At 41.2% G+C, this 21263-nt stretch overlaps 1 protein-coding gene across 20 annotated transcripts in view; it reads left to right on the top strand.

The window, feature by feature from the left end:
- Window positions 1-21263, top strand: part of Ppfibp2 (PPFIA binding protein 2) — a 149066-nt gene that overhangs the window by 119670 nt on the left and 8133 nt on the right. For 12 of the 20 annotated variants that reach the window (XM_047516138.1, XM_047516128.1, XM_047516124.1 and 9 more), the window contains 12 exons: window positions 260-330; window positions 1872-1929; window positions 2839-2880; window positions 7174-7312; window positions 8484-8534; window positions 8929-9070; window positions 9720-9848; window positions 17541-17691; window positions 17952-18063; window positions 18275-18363; window positions 18672-18794; window positions 20476-20601. In XM_047516138.1, the coding sequence (XP_047372094.1) occupies window positions 260-330; window positions 1872-1929; window positions 2839-2880; window positions 7174-7312; window positions 8484-8534; window positions 8929-9070; window positions 9720-9848; window positions 17541-17691; window positions 17952-18063; window positions 18275-18363; window positions 18672-18794; window positions 20476-20601 (1233 nt within the window). The remainder of the gene's footprint in view (window positions 1-259; window positions 331-1871; window positions 1930-2838; window positions 2881-7173; window positions 7313-8483; window positions 8535-8928; window positions 9071-9719; window positions 9849-17540; window positions 17692-17951; window positions 18064-18274; window positions 18364-18671; window positions 18795-20475; window positions 20602-21263) is intronic. The other 8 variants (XM_047516137.1, XM_047516131.1, XM_047516142.1 and 5 more) reach the window with 5 other exon arrangements.

Below are 21263 nucleotides of genomic sequence, written 5' to 3'. Positions count from 1 at the left end.
CAGGGACTCAGGTCCAAGGACTCTACTGCTAGGATGTGAACTTTATCTAAGACCTGGGGTTTAGAGTGGAAAAGCACTGACCAGGATGGATTGACATGCCTGCCTTCATGGTATGTTGAAAGAACAAGGCATCCATCTTGCTATATCCACCATGGCTATACCCAGTGATGGAAATGTCACTCCCCAAAGGTATCCTCAAATAAGGAGAAAAGATAATCCTCAAATAGTAACTCAGCTCTATGGTAACCCTGTTTTGATGCAGATGCCTCCAAGATGCAGCTCTCCCACAGTGGGACCACCTCCTTTGCCACAGAAATCACTGGAAACCAGGTAGGAGACTTGAACATCTCTCTGGAGACCTGCTCTCATCCCTTCTTGGCGTCCTCAAGTGGAGGATAACTGGCCATGTGTGGTGATCATAGCCACAATTCTGGGCACATGCATCCTTCAGTTGTCAGGGGGTACCAACCAGGCCTGCCTCTCCTGGTCACAGAGGGGCTTCCCTTCCCATGGCTGAGAGTCTAGATCATTGCCACTGAGAAAAGAGCAGACCAGAGGTTGAATCCTCAGTGGAGAGGTGACTACTACTCACCCATGCCCTCCAGTGGCTCCTTGGAGCTGAGTGTGTACCATGATGTGTGTCTGTCATTTCCATCATCCCCTTTGACATGTCCTTAGCATTCTTGGGGTGAATCTAGTACTTTGACCACCAGGCACTATGAGGGGGTACATTTCTCCCCACAGGCAATTTGGTCCAATTACTTTGGTGATAAAGTGCTTATAAACTACACTATAGGGTCATTGGCTACCACCTGACTGGCTCCTTCTGAAATTAACCCATTTCTGTATCCCCATTTCAGTTCTTTAGAACATGTTTCTGAGCTTAGTCTCTGTGAGGTATGGAGGTTTCATCACCATGAATAGGCTCTTTCAGCCAACATGTCTGGGGAAAACCATAAGCATCAAAGGATTTTCCAGAATAGTGCTGAGCCTCCATATTCCTGTCTTTATTCTCCGAGTCCAACTTGTAGAGAATCTGAAGCATTAGCCCCAGAACAAAATAGCAATATCAGAGAGTGTGATTGGCCCCTCCTAAGTTTTATAGAATTAGAGATTTAGTTTATGAGAGTTCACTCAGGGGAAAATAACAATGAGGAACTCACACTGACTGGACTTACAAGACACAATGTATAAAGAAAAATTGACATATCTATTAACTGAGAAATATAACTGCCAAGAAGCCTTGGCACATGGTTACCTTTGTGATCACTGGTGGCACTGACTCTTTTTCTAACCATTTGGTGCCCTTCTCTGCAGAGTAGCCTCTATGAAAACAACATTCCTCTGAACAGACTGCTTAGGATACAGAGGGCCAGAGCAGAGTGTTGGAGGATCTTAGCAGGTAGTGCTTTGGAGCAATTGTCTCTATTCTCAGGAGGAACCAACTTCTTCCTCCCTGGATTACTCTTAGACTCACAAACAAGTCAGCATTAGTACTTTTCCTGTCCGTTGACTCTGCAGACATTAGTCTTCTTTATGAACACAGAATAGTTACACAGATAACACAGTAGTTACTTCCCATGGATGCAGGAGAGTTAAGTGTATTCTAACTGAGCAACATGAAGAACTTTTTATTGGGACTTAAGTGGTGCTGTCATGCCCCTCACCAACATGTTGTTGGACCAGGCTGTCTCCCAAGGTGGCCAGTCTCATCTTACATGTTGGCTGTTGTGAAAGGCGGTTCTTCTTCCTGCCCTTTACTTTGAGCCCAAGAGAGACTACTAGTTAGGCATTTAGAATGCCTTCTGTATGAATGACACCATGTTTCTCTTTCTCTTATAACTATTTTGTTCACTTTGTGTTTTTCCAAGGGCTCAGAAAAAGCTCTCCTGTAGTCTGGAAGATTTGAGAAGTGAATCTGTGGATAAGGTCAGCTCGTCAATCTATCCATAAAGATTACCAAGTTACTTTGGGCCTAGCACAGAGCCGGGATATGCAGGCGGGTCCTGGTCCCTACCTTGGAGAGGTGTTTGCTGGGGAAGCAGAATTATAAGAACATTTGAGAAAATCTGTCTGGTGTAGCCCAAGGCATCCTAGAGATAAGTCAGGGAAGGTTGGCTAGAGTGGGTAAAAGAAGAGGTTTCAGTGGGCAAAGGCTGGGTTAGAGGCTGATGGGTGCACAGGCAGGCTTTGGGGAATGGTGGGGAATAGGACGAAGTAAGGTCAGAGCAAGAATCAGATCAAGCCAGAGAAGATCTTGAATACAGGTTCTATCTCCCAGGACTCAGGATCATTGCATAAATTTTGAATCAAGTAATATGGATAAAGGAAATGATCCTCAGAGTAAGGTCTGGGATTATTAGAAGATTCAAGAAGCAACTTTTTAAAATAATCTAGAAAAATAAGGAGGGCTTTGTGGAGGATCACAGGCTCTTTCACTTAGTCATTACAGAACAAGGAATCATGCCCTGATTGAGCCTCCAGTGAACCCATGCTGCATGTTCTCTCCTGGCTCCAGCAGTGTCAGCCTCCCGGGTGACACAATGGAGACCCATAAAAGCTGGAGTTGGCAGGAGCTATGGGCTCATCTAGTGGCTTTGCTCCCATGGCCATATGCCTCTCAATTCCCTGATCAGATTGCTGGCAGTGTCCCAGGTGTCCATCCACAGGATTGGACAGGGACCTGCATTTCCTGGCAGAGATGGTGATTACCTGACATGAAGATGGGGGAGGGGATGAGCCTTCCAGATATATGCAGGTGGATAGGCCTCACTTGTTTGTAACTAATACAGATCTCTTTTTCTCCATATAATTGAAACCCTTTTTGTTACTCCACAGTGTGTCAATGGGAAGCAGCTCTCCCCGGCAGTAGAACCCAAGGTACATTAACTTCATGTTACTATCACCCTTTTGTTGTTGAACTGTTTGCAGACTGTTATAACAAGTTATGGTTTTTGTAACCTTAAAATATGTTACCATAGGGGTAAGAGGACTACAAGAAAGACAAAACTTCCTCCTCCCAATTTACTTTTATGTGCACCCAGGTGTATGATGAGATTTCACCAGTATTATCTGTGAATAGGAGTTATTATTATCACCTCCATTTTATAGACTCTATTTTATAGAAACTAGTCTTTTATAGAAAGATAGAAAACTAACCATTTTATAGAAACTAATGTTCAGTGGCATTCTAGACTTAGTCACTGGGCAGGGAATGCTGTGATCTCAATACACAGAAGAGCATGACAACTCTCATCCTTTATGTGCTGATATGTCATGGTTGAAAAACTCAAGAGTAGAGCTGGGGATGCAGCTCAGTAGTGAGCATTTGGCTAGTACACTGAGGCCCTGGGTTTGTTTCCAGTGCAGCAAAACAAAACAAAACAAAAAACAAAGAAGTACATTTAACTTCCCTTTAATGAATACATCACATTTAAAAATTCCATTGGAATTTACTTCCTCCTAGGAAACCTGTTTTGAAAGATGATTATGTTTCCAGGTTGGTACACACAAGTGTTGGGCCCTTGATGAAGTGAAGCTTCATATAATTAGCATGATTTCATCCACACCCACCCATTATTTATAACATCATATGGGAGAATGTATTGTACATGACTCTCCTTTGCCTTTCATATGAGACATGGGGCCTTACTGCACATGTACTTCAACCTGAAAGGGTCATTTTATATTTTCCTACCAGTGTGATAGAATGGAATATCTCTGTTCTCTTAACTCAGTGTAAGAGGAAGATCTTTCTACACTTCTTTTTGTCTAGATGAGAGGCTTCTCTCTACTTTTGTATTTCTATCAGTCAGTGCTACAATTTGGCAGCCATTTCTTAGGCCATCTGAACCATAGAACAGAAGTCTTCTACTTGCTTCCTTGTCTCAGCCTTGTGCCCAGGCTTTGTATAGTCCCTTGACAAACTGAAAGCCTACCTTTAGAAACTGCTGTATGGTATTTTTCACCCAGCAGTCCCTCTTCCCTCTTCAACTTCATGGAGGTCATTCACAGATGTTTCTAAAGCACATGTGTAAGTAATCACCTGCACCTTTGGAAATAGAGCTGACTTGCCAGCTCAAACTTTAAGACACTGATTTAATAACTAAGAAATATGTGTGATGGGAGATTGCTTATGAAGAGAGCATACTCCAGATTAAAAGTTTGATTCTTATATGACTTTGACCATAACTGCAATCTTATGTTGTCTCAATTAGTTCAACATGGACACCTTTTTACACACACACACACACACACACACACACACACACACACCATATCCTCCCCAGGACTGTTCCACAGGTGCAGTAATCTTTCTATAGCATCCCCTACCCTTGGTGCCAGGCCCTTGCTTTCTGTGACTGAGAGGTCATTAAATCATGACACTTCTTATATTCTTTTCAAGCTCTGACTGTTAGACATGCCTGCTGAGCTTCACCAGAATGTGCATCCCCTGATCTGACTCTCCTGTGGGATGATTCAGTCCCTGCTACTCCTCATAGTTCTAAAATTAAGTCCCTCAGTCCCCTTATGTTCTGTTCTCAGGGCTGAACGCCCTCTTCCCATGTGTATGGATCACCAGCCTTAAAGCATTAGTTTCTCAGTGGATTCTTTAAATTGAGTCCTGAGTCAGACTTGGGCTTGATAGTCTAGATGTCGTCTGACCTGTGCCTTCCTTGATTTAGGGTCTGCTCTTCTCAACTGCTGTCCCCCTAGGACTCAGCATGTATATTTCAGCACTTCTGCTTATGTTGTCCTCTGTGCACTAAACACTGTGCATGTGTCATTTCACAGCAGACTAGAGGAAGGAATTGGTATTCCCTATTTAAAAATGACAGAACAGAGGTTCTGAGAGGTTAAAGAGACAGAACTTTGCCTGAGTCAGCCTGACTCAATACTGTGGGCTCTCTCACCTCTGGCAGGCTGCTTTTCTGTTCTAATCAAAGCAGCTGGGTAATAGGTTCTGTGCTTCTCTTCTTCTGGGGTTTCCGTTTCATGGTAGCCAGGGTTATTCTTCTTGGAGACAGGTGAACAGAATTGGGCTCAAGCAGTCCTGTCTCCTCTGTGACCTATATTGACATTGCATGGCTTTTCCCAGCAACTAATGGTTCTTGGCAGTTTTTTTTCTTAGCCTGAACAGAGCTCAGAGAGCCCTCTCCATTGTCCTTGGTTCCTTGTACTGTCTTTCTTACAGGTCTGGAGCCCTATCCTAGGGTCAAGTGCATGTTCTCTTTGCATCTCAGCTCCTCAGGAAATTCTACTGGTGACCCACATCAGAGTTCTTGTGCTTGGCCATCTCTGCCCTGTCTTGGGGGAGCTTGTGTGATGAGACTGCCAAAAATCTGTTAGAGAACCCTTCCCCCTCCTTTACTTCCTGTGTAATACGGAACTTGGAGTCAGGTCCTTCAGTTTTCTGAACTCTGAAAACGACCTTCCCACGGTCAGAAGTTCTAGTATCTGACTGTGTAGCAGAATAATCTGAGACGCTTGTTAAAAATACAGACTCTGGGGTGTGCTCCAAAGGGTCTGATTCACATGGGCAGGGAGGAACCTGGAAATTCATGTTGTTTTTGCAAGAGTGAAGTAGCCTGTGCTTGAACTAGCACTGGGAAACTGTTGCTCTTGTCCACATGTCTGATCATGTCAAACTTCCACCTCCTGGGTCATGAGGAGTTTGAAAACCTCATGGTCTTCATCTCTTGAAGTTCTAATTACTTCTACTCACTAACCAGTTCTTTCAGAATTCTTTAACAATTTAGTCTCCACCTCTCCCCTTTCTGAGCTTAATTATAGGAAGTTATTTTCTATATTCAATGAATGAACTGCATTTCTAGGATATGCATTTATAAACAAACTGAATTCAGAAATATATCGAACACTTGACTTGTAGCTGAATGAAATCGCAAAGAGGTCTCAGTCACAGTGGTCTCCCATTATTGTCCTGACTTGCCAGTTTCACAATCCATCTTGTCTTTCCTGTAACTTTTCTTCTTGGTCCAATCAAGTGATCTACTATTGTTTCTCTCAACAACATTGCTGTTATTTCTCTCCTCTTTTATTCTTGCTCTTGAAATGCATTTACTGTTTCCTCCAAGTTTGCAGATTTAAGGGCCATTATATATTTCTTGGTCAAATTAATGCTATTCTTCCTCTTTAATCAACTTGCTTCTTTGGGTCTTTTTATATGGCCAGGGTTCAAGCACAGGGTCCATTGTACCAAAGCCATGCCTCAGACAATGTACCTTAGATAATAATCCTAAATTTCCAAGGGAACTCTGTGTTGGCATATAGTCCTCTGGCCCATTTCCTGTTGTCATCTCCCTGAGTATGTGCATACCTCCTTAATTTGCCTTAGCATGATGTTTTCCAAAAGAACTATTATCGCAAAACAGACATTTTTCTTCTGCTTCAAATTTAAATTCTAAAATTCCTGCTACAGCATAACTTTCTTTAAGCCATGATCCACATAACTTATGCACTTGCCTAAACCCCTGAAGAAATTTGCCCTGACCTGGTCTGAATGAGGGTCCTACTCAGGAAAAGCACATCTTTACTGCCTGCAGGAAAGCAGGTCTGGGGAGAATAGGGAAACCCAGACCATATATATATACATATATACATATCAAATATATGTGTGTGTGTATATATATATAGAGAGAGAGAAAGATTTTTACATGTACAGGTTACACACACATACATATTTGTGTGTGTGTATGAGATAAGTATATATGATATATACCTCATATCTATGTATGAGATAACATACTAGGTAGAGAATTCTGGCTTATGTATTTGAAGAACTCAAAGACTAATTCATGGCTATTAATTCATTAAACTTACAAACACTAGGCCAAGTGGCAAAGTCTCCCTTCATAAGACATGTCTACTTTTTGCTCACAGGCAATAGTAGTCATTCCTGAATTGGACTTGACTCTAGTCCTGTCTCACTGTGTGGGCAGATTTTTCCCTTTCTCAGAACTCTAGTCCCCTTTCCTACCTAGGCTAACTAGGCTAAATGATCTTTGAGGGTTTTGTTTTGTTTTGTTTTTAAATCAAGTTCAATGAACTCTTGGAGAACAGAATTGTTTGGGTATCCAAGGATTTCCTAACTGGGTTTTAGTTTGAGTCTCAGGACTAATTAAGCATTTCTCCTTCTCTCTTTCCTTCCAATAGGACAGCTCTTTCCTGGTGGAACAGAAATACCCTACATTACCTGGGAAACTTTCAGGATCCACGCCCAATGGTGAAGCTGCTAAATCTACTCCTGCCACCTCCCAGCCTGACACTGCAGGAAGCAACCTGCTAAGGCTGAGTGAGTGTCCAGCCCTTGGTCTAGTAGATGCTAGAGCAATGTCTTTGGCACTTCCAATTATTGTACAAGATCCCTGTGCCTGCCATTGCAGCCCATGGTTGAGAATGTTGGGGTTGGGTGCTGGTGCACATTGTACCTCACATTAATCCCGTTTTTGTAGCTCCCTGCTTGGGCAAGCTTTTTCTTCAGGTAAAAACCAGCATCTGAGAAAACCCAACCTGTATATGTACTCTATTCTTTCTAAGTATAATTACTCCACCCTATTTTCCTCTATTCTTCTGTTCCTCCTCTCTTTATTCCCTGCCTGTCCTTCCCACGATTCCTCTTTTCCCATCCTCTTATATACCCTTTCACCCTTCCTGCCCATCAACCCTTCCTTTCTCTGATCTCCTGGTCTTTCTCTCCTTTCTCTGCCTTATCTGTTGCCTCCCAGCAGGATTATAGTATACACTCTTCCAAGTGAGAGCATTTCTTTAGGCAAATAAAGTCAGGGGTCACCGGGCAAAGATGTCATCCCACAGGTATCCTTTTGGAGGTTAGGTTCTGAAATCATGAGGTCTTCGCTACTTTTCATCCAAAATAGGTCATCTTCCCCCAATGGCACCAGCAGATTTCATGGAACCAGGAGGGAATATTCTAGTCCTAATAGACTATTCCCTTCCTCTGACTCCTCTACCCAACTGTTCTCTAAGCCAGCCTGAGTGCTGGGTCATGAAGGCCAGTTCTGCTGTGGGCAACAGGAGCTCTAGATAAACCTTTAAATGAGTGTGTCCAGTGACACTCAGACTGGACTCACAGCAGCTTCAGAACATTCTAGTCTGACTGAATGACCTTTGATACCTGTGTAAGAGCTTCATGTGACCCAGGTTATTTAGTCACTACTGTTCTCTCTCCCTTTCTCCACATGTAGACAGACACCTCAGACTGCTAGGAAGTGGTACCTGGCATTTGGCCCCTCGTTTGACACCTTCTTTCAGTGTACTGATCCTGTAGGCTAAGCTCAGTCACCACTGACGCCATTCTTCTTCATGGGATTATTTTTCTTTTTGAGTTTTTCTCTCTTGCTTTATTACACTCGTTTATTTCTTTGCTTCCCTGTAACTCTGTTGGGTTGGACTTTGGCCTCTCTTTGTTTCTTCATGTGGCTTCTCTGCTTCTTGGTTGGCTGGAGATCGTGGCCGGAGTGTCAGTGCCCCTGTATTAGGTACTGTACCTGTACCAGGTGAGGTGAAGAATGAGAATGCTTTTGCTTCCCATTTACCAATCCTACTACCACCACCCCAAATGTTTAGCCATGGCCCCTCCTGCCTGCATGCCTGCATTTCCCTCTGAGAAGAAAACATGGTCTTTGTTGAATAATCCACAAAAACTTGGGCCCAACCTTTAAAATTTGATGACATTAGCTCACTCAGATTTGAAACATTGAGCTCACTAATCCTTAATGGGAAAGTCTGGAGTGTGCCTGAGCCCCTACTGGCCTTTGGGATGCTGGTGCAGAGCGCCGTAGAGCTGGATAGCCTACTGGACTCCAAATAGGATGCCCAGGCTTGGGGAAGAGGGGTCCAAAGATCATTCCTGTATCTGATTCACATATCATTCCATCTTTTCAACCTCAGGAGACACAGAAAGCAGTTGGGAAAATCCTGCCATAGCCAATGAACTCTCCTCCACCTCATCGGGTACTGAGTCAAGCCCCCAGTCCCCTCTGACACCAGATGGTAAACGGAGCCCCAAAGGAATCAAGAAATTCTGGGGAAAGTAAGTTGGTGTTGATGATTATAATCATATTGCTTAAAATTAATTTTCTTCTTGACTCAATAAACAGTCTACCTAAGTACCTGGTCCATCAGACACTGAAACAGCAGTTAAAATGGAGCAGTCATGTACAGAGAGGATTGGAGTTATTTTTTCAGGGCCCGGAGAAGCAGAGATATACATGAAAGGTATCTATTAAATATAGCCAGTGTCCTTACACATGTCATTCATTCTAGGCATCTGTCCATCACACACATCCTAATGATATTCTTTTCAACTTATCCTGCATGGACTTTGGGAGAGGCACAGATGGGACTGGGGTCTTCCTTCTTTGGGAAGAATCTTTGAAGACAGAAAGCTGAGTTCTTGCTAACCCAAGTGACATAGTCTATGAAATGAGACTGAAGTCTCCTATCAGGCAGCAACCTATAATTTGACACCCATGGGGAGTGGCCCATCCCAGGCTTAGAAGTGAGATGCAAGCCCAATGAAGGAGCTGTCATAGGTCATTATCTTTGATTTCTGGGGAGGCATGAGGAGATAGCACTGCCCTGAGTCTGGACTGCATGGCCCTACCTGCAAAGGAGCGGTTACACTGCCTCTAGGTGCTCAGGTTATCCCTAACAATCTCCATGGATTCCTCTCCATGCAGAATCCGAAGAACTCAATCAGGAAATTTCAACACTGATGCACCAGGTATGGCAGAGTTTCGACGAGGTGGGCTCCGGGCAACCGCAGGGCCAAGACTCTCTAGGACCAGAGATTCTAAGGGACAGAAAAGGTAAGGATCCTTCTAGTCTATCTATGAAGAACTACATGAAATTCTTCCCAGGTTGGAGTGGGACAAGGGACTGGATGTCCCAGAGCCTCCAGAGATGGATGGCAAGAACCCTTCATGCAGAGCTTCTCAGCTTGCCCCTTTGACACTTGTCAACATTGCTCATGCTGATAGATATCTTAAGAAACTGAGGAAAAGTCAAGAGGCTCTCTGTGGTTGGTAGTGGCTGGGGTAGGAGGGCCCACAACAGCTCGGCATATCTATAACCCATTACTAGCAATGCCTTTGCACACTGGATTGAGAAGCTTAGTTGCAACCATTAAGAGCACAGATTCTAGAATCCCAGACATGAGTTGGAATCTCTGCTCAACCACTTCCTAAGTTGTATAACCTCTCTATTCTTCCATTTTCTGGTTTGTAAAATGGGGATTAAATTTGAGTATTTTATTAAGAAATTCTTATGAGGACTACATGAGCTACTGCACATCTAACCCAAGCACCAGTTGTCTACCACTCAAAAGTCAACGTCCTCTAGTCTATTTGGAAAAGAGAACATCCTCTTATTGCCTCTGGGCCAGCCCTCTCCTTCCACAGACTCCATAGGAGGGTGTTAGTGGAGCAGATTGCATAGTCTCAGTGTGCCATATTTTACTGAGTGATGGTAACTGCTAAAGCATGAGTGGCACTGGAATCAAAATGGTAAGTTTTGCATCATGCCATAATTAAAAAAAAAAAGTATAAAGAAACCTTAAGCTTTTTCAGAGGTGTCCTTGGTGGACACTTTCCAGTTAATATCTTTACCCCGTTTCCTTAGCTTTCCTGCTCTAAGAAAGTGTCTCCTTTTAAACCTAAACAGGTTAATCTTTACTCTTGCTTTGGGGAAGCTCCTTTTTCTTCAGGCAGTTCTCATAGCTCACACCAGCAGAATATCTCCTTAGGTCTGCATTACAGAGTCTAGGTCAGTTCTTCTGGGACCTTCTGCAGGATTGTATTGTACCATTTAAAATCTAACCCAAAGGTGAAAAGTTGGACTAACTCTCTTAAGTTTAGTGACCTTGAGATTGCCATCTACTGGTGTGACCTCCAGGTAATTACTGGATAAAGTGCACATAACTCAAATATTAGTTCTTTGAAATAATGCAGTCTGGATTCTAACTGCAGGGAAGAACATTTCCCTAAATACATTCTATTGTCCACAGTCCTGCATCCCCTGTGAAAGGGAACCATAGTTTATTTTGCATGTGAATGAGATACTCCCTTTCATAGCTTGCCATGGGCAGGTTTCCATACTTTGCCAGATCTTCCTGGTGTTTGAGACACAGGACTTTTCCCATCTACCTCTTATTTAATGAGTATCCCCAGACCTCGGTTGTATTTCAGGTACCTGGAAAAGAAACATGAGGGTGTAGAGACTTCCTGTGTCTGCTCCCCCTAGGATCAAGGAGGGTAGTGTTGATGCTTCTAGTCAAAAATGTAAATACTCAGTAAATATCGGCTTTTAGAGGCCAGGGAATCTAAGGACATGGTCTGAGAAGTCAAAGACCAATTCAGAGCCAAAGAAAACTTACCTATATATTCCATAATTAGATATTCTAATTTAGTTAGTAATTTTCCTAATTTAGGCATTACTGTTATCTCTGGTTTTTCTGAAATGGAAAAAATAAAGCTGTAGTAAACTTGAATGATTCATCTTTGTTCCAACTCTGGCAGTTTCTTTTATTGTCTTTAATATATTTATGTATTTTTCTTTGTTGATTATTTTTAGTTATACATAACAATAGAATTCATTTTGACATAAGTATAAAAGCATGGAATATAATTTGTTCTAATTCAGTCCCCAGAACTTCCCTTTCCCCTTCCTCCTCCCTGTTCTCTTCCTTCTACTTTACGGCTTTTTCTGCTCTTTACTTACAGTTTTTTGTTTTGTTTTTTAATTGGTGTCTTGTGTATGTCCATGATGGTGAGACTCTGGCTATCTCTTTAAGGACTGATTCTAGAAGGGGAATCACTGGGTCAGTGTTTAGGGACCTAGAAGACCTCCCAGGTATTTCGCAGAGTGGGGCTGCATGGTGGGGGAATCCATTGCATTCTGCCAGTCACTTTAGAGTGAGGGATAACCAGTGTCAGAAACCTCTGCCAAAGGAAATAACTTATTCCAGCCACAGAGCTGCTTTGTTGTAATGATGTCTTTGTGCTTTGTTAATCATAAACAATGGTTGATAAAGGGAACAGGAGAGAAGAGTCCTGATGAGATTGCTGTGTTTGTCTTAACAGTGCTTATGATAACAAAGATGAATTTGCTGATGGGAAAAAAAGGCTTTTATTACCCTGAATCAAATTTGATATAATGGGAGTGGAGAGGGTGGGAGGGTGAGAGAAGAATGGAGGAACTTTAGATTATAAAGAAGGAAATGAGGGGAGGCGGGTCTGAAAAATGGTAGAATGAGACAGATATCAGTACTCTATGTACATGTATAATTACACGAATGGTATGAATCTACATCGCCTACAACCATAGAAACGAAATGATGTACCCCATTTGTGTAAAATAGATCAAAATGCAGTCTGTAAAAAATTAAAAATATAAATAAATTTTAAAAAATAAAAAAAGAAATTTGATGGAATTATATGCTAATGTCCTCCATTATTTGTAGATATCAAGGCAGAACCTTTAAAAAAATGTTGTCACTAATATTCTTGTAGAAGTACTTTACTACTAATAGCCTCCAACCCCAATTCTTCTTTTTCTGATGACAAATTATCTTTTAAATAGATAGTTGTAACATTTTGTAGGAGCACTCTCTGATTATAGAAGAGCAAATCTAATTTATTTTTTCCACATGTGCAGTTTTATGATTTTACATCTAGATAGCACTGCTGTGAATGAAGAGCCTATCACCCACACAGCCTAGTCAGTCATAGAAATTTCAAATTTTTCTTTGTTTACATTTCTCTTTTACAGACCTCAAAAAATGCATTTTTATTGTTAATTTAGTTTTTATTTTAATTCCTCTTGTGAATTATCAGCATTTTTCCAATTTTATTTAGTCATCAATGTCTTTATTATAGATTTCTGTCTGCTCTCCAAATGTGAAGATATTAAGCCCATGTCTAAAAATTGTGGCAAAGTATTTTTAGACTTGTAGCAGAATTTTATTTTTGTTTGTGATATTTTAACATATAATGAGATTCATCAACTTTTTCTCGTGGTTTCTTTCATTATTTTGCTTTAAATTTTTTCTATGATTTTTAGAAAACTTTGTTTAAATAATCCATTTGGGAATTTATCTTAATATGTAAGTTTAGCATAAGGATTTTTTGTTTTTTTGTGCCCCAGGAAAAAGCCATTAAAGTGTAATGATTAATGCAGACAGACTCTAAAGCTACAGACTGGATCCCTTCTTTATGGAGGAGTTCTCTGAGCTGATATACCATTCAAGATTCCCAGGTTTGTGAAAGGTCTCCAATCAGATTACTTCCCTACCACCACCAGCCTTTTTTTTTTTTTTTTTCTTTTTACTTTTTCACAAACTCATGGTCAGAGTCATATATATATCATGATTGTAAGGAGGCTTTCAGGGCCCCTACTTGTATAGGCCCATTCCAGGGTTCAGAGAAGATCAATCAGTGTATTGACAGGGCTAAGTGTTTGGAAATTTTTGCATACATAAGGTATTTTAAACAGTTTTTAGTCTGATGAGTCCTTTTATTCCAGTATTGCCTTCATCTACACTTTCCCTTTTATCAGATGATGATGGAGTAGACTTGGGGCTCTTTGGGAACTAACTGGTTGAGGTGAAATTGAGTTGGAGATCCAGTTAGTTGAGATTAAGTAGGATATAACCTGCCACAACTTCATATTTTGTTTGGTTAGTGTTTTAGTCAGCTTTTTCACTGCTGTGACTAAATGATCTGACCAGCACAATAGAGGAAGAAAGGTTTATTTGAGCACTCACACTTTCAGAGATCTTAGTCTATAGAAGGCTGGCTCCATTCCTGGTGGGGGAGGGGCTCGAGTGAAACAGAACACATCATGGCGGAAGAGCATGGCAGAGGGAAGCAGCTTGCATCACCAGGAAGCAGAGAGAGAGAGAGAGACTCCACTCTCCAGATACAAAATATATACCCCATAGCCATGCCCCAATTCCAATCTCCTCCAGTCACACGCTACCACTTCAATTAATCCCATTAGGGATTAATTCACTGATTGAGTTAAGACTCTTACAACCCAGTCATTTCTCCTCTGAACCTTCCTGCGCTGTCTCACATGCGAGCTTTGGGAGGGAATACCTAACATCTAAACCATAACAGTTGGATTTAGTTAACTAGCTATCCTTGCATAAAAACAGCTTCAGTACTCACCCCTACTTCTCATTTTGCTCATTGCCCAGCACTAGAAATGCACATCAGAGGTCATGTTCCAAAATGAATGTGTCCTCTAACTTTCCGTGCCAGAAGTATGGGATAGTGGAGACAAAATCGTATTTGAGATGTATAAAACAGAACCTAGTCTGTGGAAATTCTTTCCAGTCACCAATCTGCAAACTCTTAAGCAGGAGATTTGGTTCTCTTGAATGCTTAGTCAAAACAGAAATTCTCTCCTGTCAGGAATGTACTTGCTAATGAAGTGTATGCGATCATGAATGTGCCATGCGCTCTCCCCTACCACAGGAGTGGCATGATTGGTAATCTCAGTATATTTTAACAGCAATTTGGAAAGATGTTTTGGAAAATGTCAATAAAACAAGTAGTTTGACTGTGTATAAGAAGCTCTTTCTCTGTCATCTCTAAATGATTTCCTTGCATGTTCAGCCATACCTCTGGCAGAGAGAATGGGGGATCTAGCTCTAAAAGAAGCTCAGGAGTTCTGGATCTGATATTGTAGGAACAACACAAGGCAGGTGGGGAGGGTATACAGAACAATAAATGAGAAGACTACAAAGATAAGGACCAGAGCTCTAGGTTGGTTGAAATATCCAAAGGACAGAAGTTTTTATATTATGATCTCAAAAATTCTTATTTTCCCCCTTCAAAACTAAAATGCTCTTCAAATATATACAATCTCTGTTTTTCCCCCCAATTTCCAGAAATGAGAGGATGAATGAAATAAAAACCTAACAACATGTGAAATAAAAGTGATAAAATGAGCATTGGAACAGATAAATTGTTCTCATATTAAGAAACAAATTATAGCTGGGTGCAGTGGTGCACACCTGTAATCCCAGCGGCCTTGGAGGCAGGAGGACCACAAGTTCAAAGCCCACCTTAGCAAAAGTGAGGTGCTAAGCAACTCAGTGAGACTCTGTCTCTAGATAAAATGCAAAATAGTGATGGGGATGTGGCTCAGTGGTCAAGTGCCCCTAAGTTTAATCCCTGGTACCCATCCACCCCAAAATTAAAAATTAAAAATTTTTTAAAAGAAACAAATTTTAAACAACAGCAAAAAATGGTAGACCATATCAAAAGTAGTAAATGCAAGAGATAAATTTCAAATAAAGAGAAATCTTTATTTTTATTTTTTTAATGTGGTGCTGAGGATTGAACCCAGTGCCTCAAGTGTGAGACATGTGCTCTCTACCACTGAGCCACAGTCCCAGCCCAAATTTCAAATAGAGGTAGTAAATAAGTTCTCAAGTATTAATCATATAAAGCAAGTCATATAAACACAAGTAAAAAGACTGAAATTTCTTGCTGATTTTACATGATATGCTACATCAGTAAAGATAACATGAAACTCATGCATGCTACTATCACAAGAGCATGGATAACACATCAATTAATAAATATTGTCAATTCAAAGAATATTTAAGATTAACCATGGCACTAGAAAACTTGAATGCTATATGGTTTTAACACTCACATGTAAAAGATACTTGATAGACATTTTCCTAAATTTAATCCATGATTCTAAAAACATGCATGACAATACAAATTATAAAAATTGTGAAGCTGAAACTTTTTAAACTCTCATAATAAAAGTAAACATAAACAGTCATACTAGAAGAAAGACTAAATCAACTTCCATCCTACCCTAGAGTAAACATCATCTCCAGTGTTCTAGAATGGTGCTTTATTGCCATTCTGGCCCTTTAAAAAAATCCCTTCCCTTTAAGAACAGCTCAGCCAGGTATTCAAAAAATGTTTTCCTGCATGTTAGGGGTGTAGTCAGCTCTCTGTATTCATTGGTTCTGCATCTGCACATTAAACCAACTGACTGCTAAAGATGTAGTTAGGCTTATAACGGTTTGCACTGAACATGCACACACTTTTTCTAGCCATTATTTCCTAACAGTGCAGTATAGCAAGTATTTACATGGCGTTTGCATTGTATTAGGTGTTATAAGTAAGCTCGATGTGATTTAAAGTCTATGGGAGGATATGTGTAGATTGTATGTAAGTACTACTCCATATCATATAAGGGACTTGAGCACCCTCAGAATCTGCCATCTGCAGGGGGTCCTAGAACCAATTTCCTGTGGATACCAAGAGACAACTGTACTTTCCTGGAAAGAAGTCTTTCTGAATATTTAGTCTTCTATATTCCATAGTCCCCATTTATTTTTAGAAATGAATATAAAGTTGCTTTGTCCACTCCCTGCCCCAAAGTCTCTTTTGGGACTTTAATGTGCCATTATATTCACACTTGAAATGAAAAATTGATGTCTTTAAGAATGGTTGTTTTTAATACCTAGTCATACTGTCTAGGAACATGATCCAGTTCTTCATTTATTCATGTCTTTTTTGATGTTGCTCAGTTGAGTATTATGGCTACTACAGCACCCCACTTTACCACCTTCTGATCCCCATCCCCATCACAATCACATACACAGGTACACGGGTCCACACATTCCTTGTTAAGGCAATTTCTAGGCAATTTATAATTTTGGTTAGTATGAATGAGAATTTTTATTGTTTTAATAAATACTTTTGTAGCTGTGCATGGATACGGTGCAGAAAATGTTGATTTTGCATGTAATATACATATTACATACATATATATGTATATGTATATGTATGTGTTTTTTATTATTAGCCACCTTACTGAACTCTCTTTAGCTTGCTAAGTAGTCAGACCTAATTGGAAAGAGCTACTTTCTTTTATTTCTATCTTTCTAATAGCTATACTTCTTACTTTTATTTATTCTAATAAATATTATAATATTCTGGATATAATCCTCAGGGTACTGTTATTAATAAGTTTGGATAAAAATATATTGTCTTTTTTATTGATTTTAATGTGAAAGTTCCTAGTATTTAGTTAACATTAGCTATCATTGAGTGGATGGCTTTTTTTTTTTTTTTTTTTAATGTTAGAGAATTGATTGTCTTTTTCCAGCTTTCTAAGTGTTTTCCTTAAAAAGAGTGTTGAATCTTATGGACAAAATGAGTTAGTTGTGGGTATTCTTCCTAATAGGACCATGCTCTGGGGTTGTGGCATGTTCAGGTATATGTGGACCTATTGACTGCAGTCTCTTGAGGATTATGTTGGCTGTCCCATGTTCTAAGTAGCTGGATTTGAATATCACTTGTAATTGAGGGGCTTGAGTGTACTTCATGTGAGTGTGTTGTGGAGTTTCCTTCAGCAACCATGGTTGGGTTGTTTGTTAAAAGATTATTCCTTTTTGGTGAGGCTTTATTATATGCAGAACCTCAGGCTCTCCACTCACAAGAGCATACTGCTTTCCTGCTTCCCAGTGACGCCAATGCCCCTTTTGCCCAGTGGAGCACAGAGCGTGTATGTTCATGGCTTGAGGACTTCGGCCTGGCTCAGTATGTGATCTTTGCCAGGCAGTGGGTGACGTCTGGCCACACTTTACTGACAGCTACCCCCCAGGACATGGAAAAGGTAAGGGCTGAGCACAGGAAGAGGAGGCTCCCATTTCTCTCCAGACCAGTGCATGGGAAGGTGAAGGGACCCCACCCATACACACACAGGAAGATGGACAGGAAGACTGGGATTTCCTTGGTAAATGCAGGTTGACATCCCAGGGGCCCATGTAGAGATCCCCTGCCACACTCTTAGAGTATCTCCACCCTGACACAACATCCTCTGAAGACTAAATTGTCTGCCAGATTTTACATCTGTTCTTCATCTTTCAATTTCAGGAACTAGGAATAAAGCACCCTCTTCACAGAAAGAAACTTGTTTTAGCAGTGAAAGCCATCAACACCAAGCAGGAAGAGAAGTCTGCACTGCTGGACCACATTTGGGTGACACGTAAGGACAGGCATAAATGTATTAATTATATATCTGACTGTTCCTAAGGATAGAAAGAATTTCCCTGTTGAATGTGGCCTCAAAGACAGCTGTGTCCTTGTGAAAGGCAGATGGGTTACTAAACCTTCTGAATAAAACTGGAACCTCAAAATGATAATTGTTGCTTCTATTCTCAAGAATCCTAACACATCTGTTTTTTCTGTATTCATAGGGTGGCTTGATGACATTGGCTTACCCCAATACAAAGACCAGTTTCATGAATCCAGAGTTGACGGACGAATGCTCCAATACCTAACTGTGGTAAGGACTTTTCCTTTAAATATTTCAGTTGTTTCTGTGAGCGTTTGATTCAGATGTGTCCATGATTGTTATGTTAAGCTTGATTCCATCTTTTCCCTCATACTCTGAAGTCCTTGAAGTGGTATTGATTGTTCCATAAGAGGTGCCCAGCAGCATAGTATAAACCATCATGATAAAAGAAGCTTATCACAATATCCATATGCACCTTCTTGAAATGTGGAAGACTTGTCTGTTTGGTCTGGGAGGGACCTTTGGGGTCTTTTGTCACTTTGGAAATTGGCTCATCAACCAAAACTTTTCTTTTCCAGAATGATTTACTCTTCTTAAAAGTCACCAGCCAGCTACATCATCTCAGCATCAAATGTGCCATTCATGTGCTGCATGTCAACAAGTTCAACCCCCACTGCCTGCATCGGCGCCCAGCTGATGAGGTGAGGGCAGGACAGTAGCTATTCGGGAAGCCCTGAGCTAGGACACCTGAAATGTCATGTGTGAAAGCATAAGAATGATATTATCACAAAGTAGATGCATTTTGAATTGTGCTGCTTGGGATTCTGGCACCTAAAACACCCATGTTCCTTACTTTGTGTCCCATGATGGCCACTACACCTCCAAATCTTCCACTCTCCCTTAGAGAGACAAATGTAGTGTCTATGACAACAACTTTTTCAGTCATCATAATGATTACAGGAGATGAGGAGATGATGCAAAAAGAGGGAAAGGGGAAGACAAAATGGAAATATGAGTGTCAAAGTAGAGGACCCAGAGGGACAAGGAACCCTACAAAATCAGACTTTTCAGAATACTTTTCCCTACTTGTATATACAAAATTAAACAACATTCAGGCCCAGATACACAGAATCCATGAGCAAATCTTACTAGAAAAGAAAGAGTATAGGTAAACACAGCAGCCCAAATCCTGATGATATATCTGATATTGTTCCATGAACCTCAGAGTTCTCAGTGGGCCCCAAACTGAAGGGTTGTCAGTTACATCCCACCTCCTGTTCCTGGAAACTGTGTCTACCTCTGCTTCCTGGGGGATTAATGACTCCTACCTCTGTTCTCTATGTGTCTGCTTCTGTTTTCTCACTATTCAACAAATATATTTTGCATGCCTTCTAAATGTCAGGCACAGTGCTGGGCATTTTAAAGATCATGTAAGAGCACTTAGGCATAAGTATTTTGATGTGTGCTCCCTGTTTTAGTCAGCTTTTTTGCTGCTGTGACTAAAAGACCTGACGAGTAATTTTAGAGGAGGAAAAGTTTATTTAGGGACTCACAGTTTTAGAGGTCTCAATTCCTTGGGGCTTGAGGTGACGAGTAATTTTAGAGGAGGAAAAGTTTATTTAGGGACTCACAGTTTCAGAGATCTCAATTCCTTGGGGCTTGAGGTGAGGCAGGACATCATGACAGAAAAGTGTGGCAGAGGAAAGCAGCTCACATGATGCTCAGGAAGCAGAGAGAGATTCCACTTGCCAGATACAAAATATATACCCCAAAGGCATGCCCCCAATGACCCACCTCCCCTAGCCACACACTACCCACCTTCAGTTTCCACTTGTTAATCTCATCAGGGGATTAATTCACTATTTGGGTTAAGGCTCTCCTAACCGAATTATTTGCCCTCTAAACCTTCTTGCATTGTCTCACACATGAGCTTTTTGGGGACATCTCACATCCAAACCATAATACTCCCCTAAACATTTGTCCACAAGAAGATCTTTTTGTCTATAAAACACTGTGCCTATACTTATAAGCAAATCTTTAAAATTCTGTTGAATAACTGAATGAAGAACTACATGCCTTCATTTCTTTTTCCCAAAGTTAGCCAGAAAATTAGGGACTACCAGGATTCTGAATATTTCGAAATATTCAGATATAACAGGATTCAGGTATTTCAGTGTAGAAGATCATGAAAGATCCAGTAAGAGCTATTTCTCTGAACTGAGAAGGCTCTCAGGAAGGTGGTCTGGCTGCCCTGGGTTGCTGAGCACAAGGGTCTTCCTTTGGTGAGGCATCTGGGGCAGAGTCATTCACAGTGGATGACCCCACAGGGGGCTGTGGTAGGACCAATTAAGTCTAATGTCTTCACTCTCTTTCCTCTCACAGAGTAACCTTTCTCCTTCAGAAGTTGTGCAATGGTCCAATCACAGGGTGATGGAATGGTTGCGATCTGTGGACCTGGCCGAGTATGCACCCAACCTTCGAGGGAGTGGTGTCCATGGAGGTCTCATTGTGAGTTGGGCTAGCCCAGGTGCCTTGGTGTAGACTGGGGTATTCAGAAACTAACTTCCTAGGACCAAACATATATTCTAATAAAAAAATAGATATTTCACCTGAACCCTTTATAGAATCAGAAGTCTCAAAGTATTTGATAATTTGTGGGTGAGAATTAATATACCCCATGGAAATAAGATAGCTTCTGAAAGGGCTTCCTCCACTACAGACCAAGAGATCCCAGGTTAGTGGGAATGCATGAGAATCGGCCCTGCACAAGTCAACTCCACTTGCTCCTAGAAGACAAGGGGCTGGGGAAGTAAGATGGAGGTCATCAAATGTAATTTCTTGCTCACCATGATATGATCCTTATCAGCACTCAGATCTGTCAGGTGGCAAAGCCAGAGAGGAAATATGGAGGTGGTGGTATAGATGTATGGAGGTGGTGGTTTGAACAAATAAGGGGGGGCTTATATGTCCAGAAGAGACTGGGAGACATCCTAAGGAGGTCCCCATTCTCAATTGGTCTGTGAAAATGAGATGGTCACTCAACAAATATACTAGCCCATATCTGCCCATAGCCAAGCCTTGTGCAGGGCAGAGAGAGGGGAGTAGGACACAGAACAAGTGTATGAGCTTCAGCCCTCCTCTGGAGGCACCCCAGGGCCCTGAGGGTTGAT

Source organism: Sciurus carolinensis, chromosome 11 (genome assembly GCF_902686445.1).
Source record: "Sciurus carolinensis chromosome 11, mSciCar1.2, whole genome shotgun sequence".
Lineage (NCBI taxonomy): Eukaryota > Metazoa > Chordata > Mammalia > Rodentia > Sciuridae > Sciurus > Sciurus carolinensis.
The sequence above is the reverse complement of the archived record's forward strand: the minus strand, read 5'-3'. Positions and strand labels throughout refer to the sequence as shown.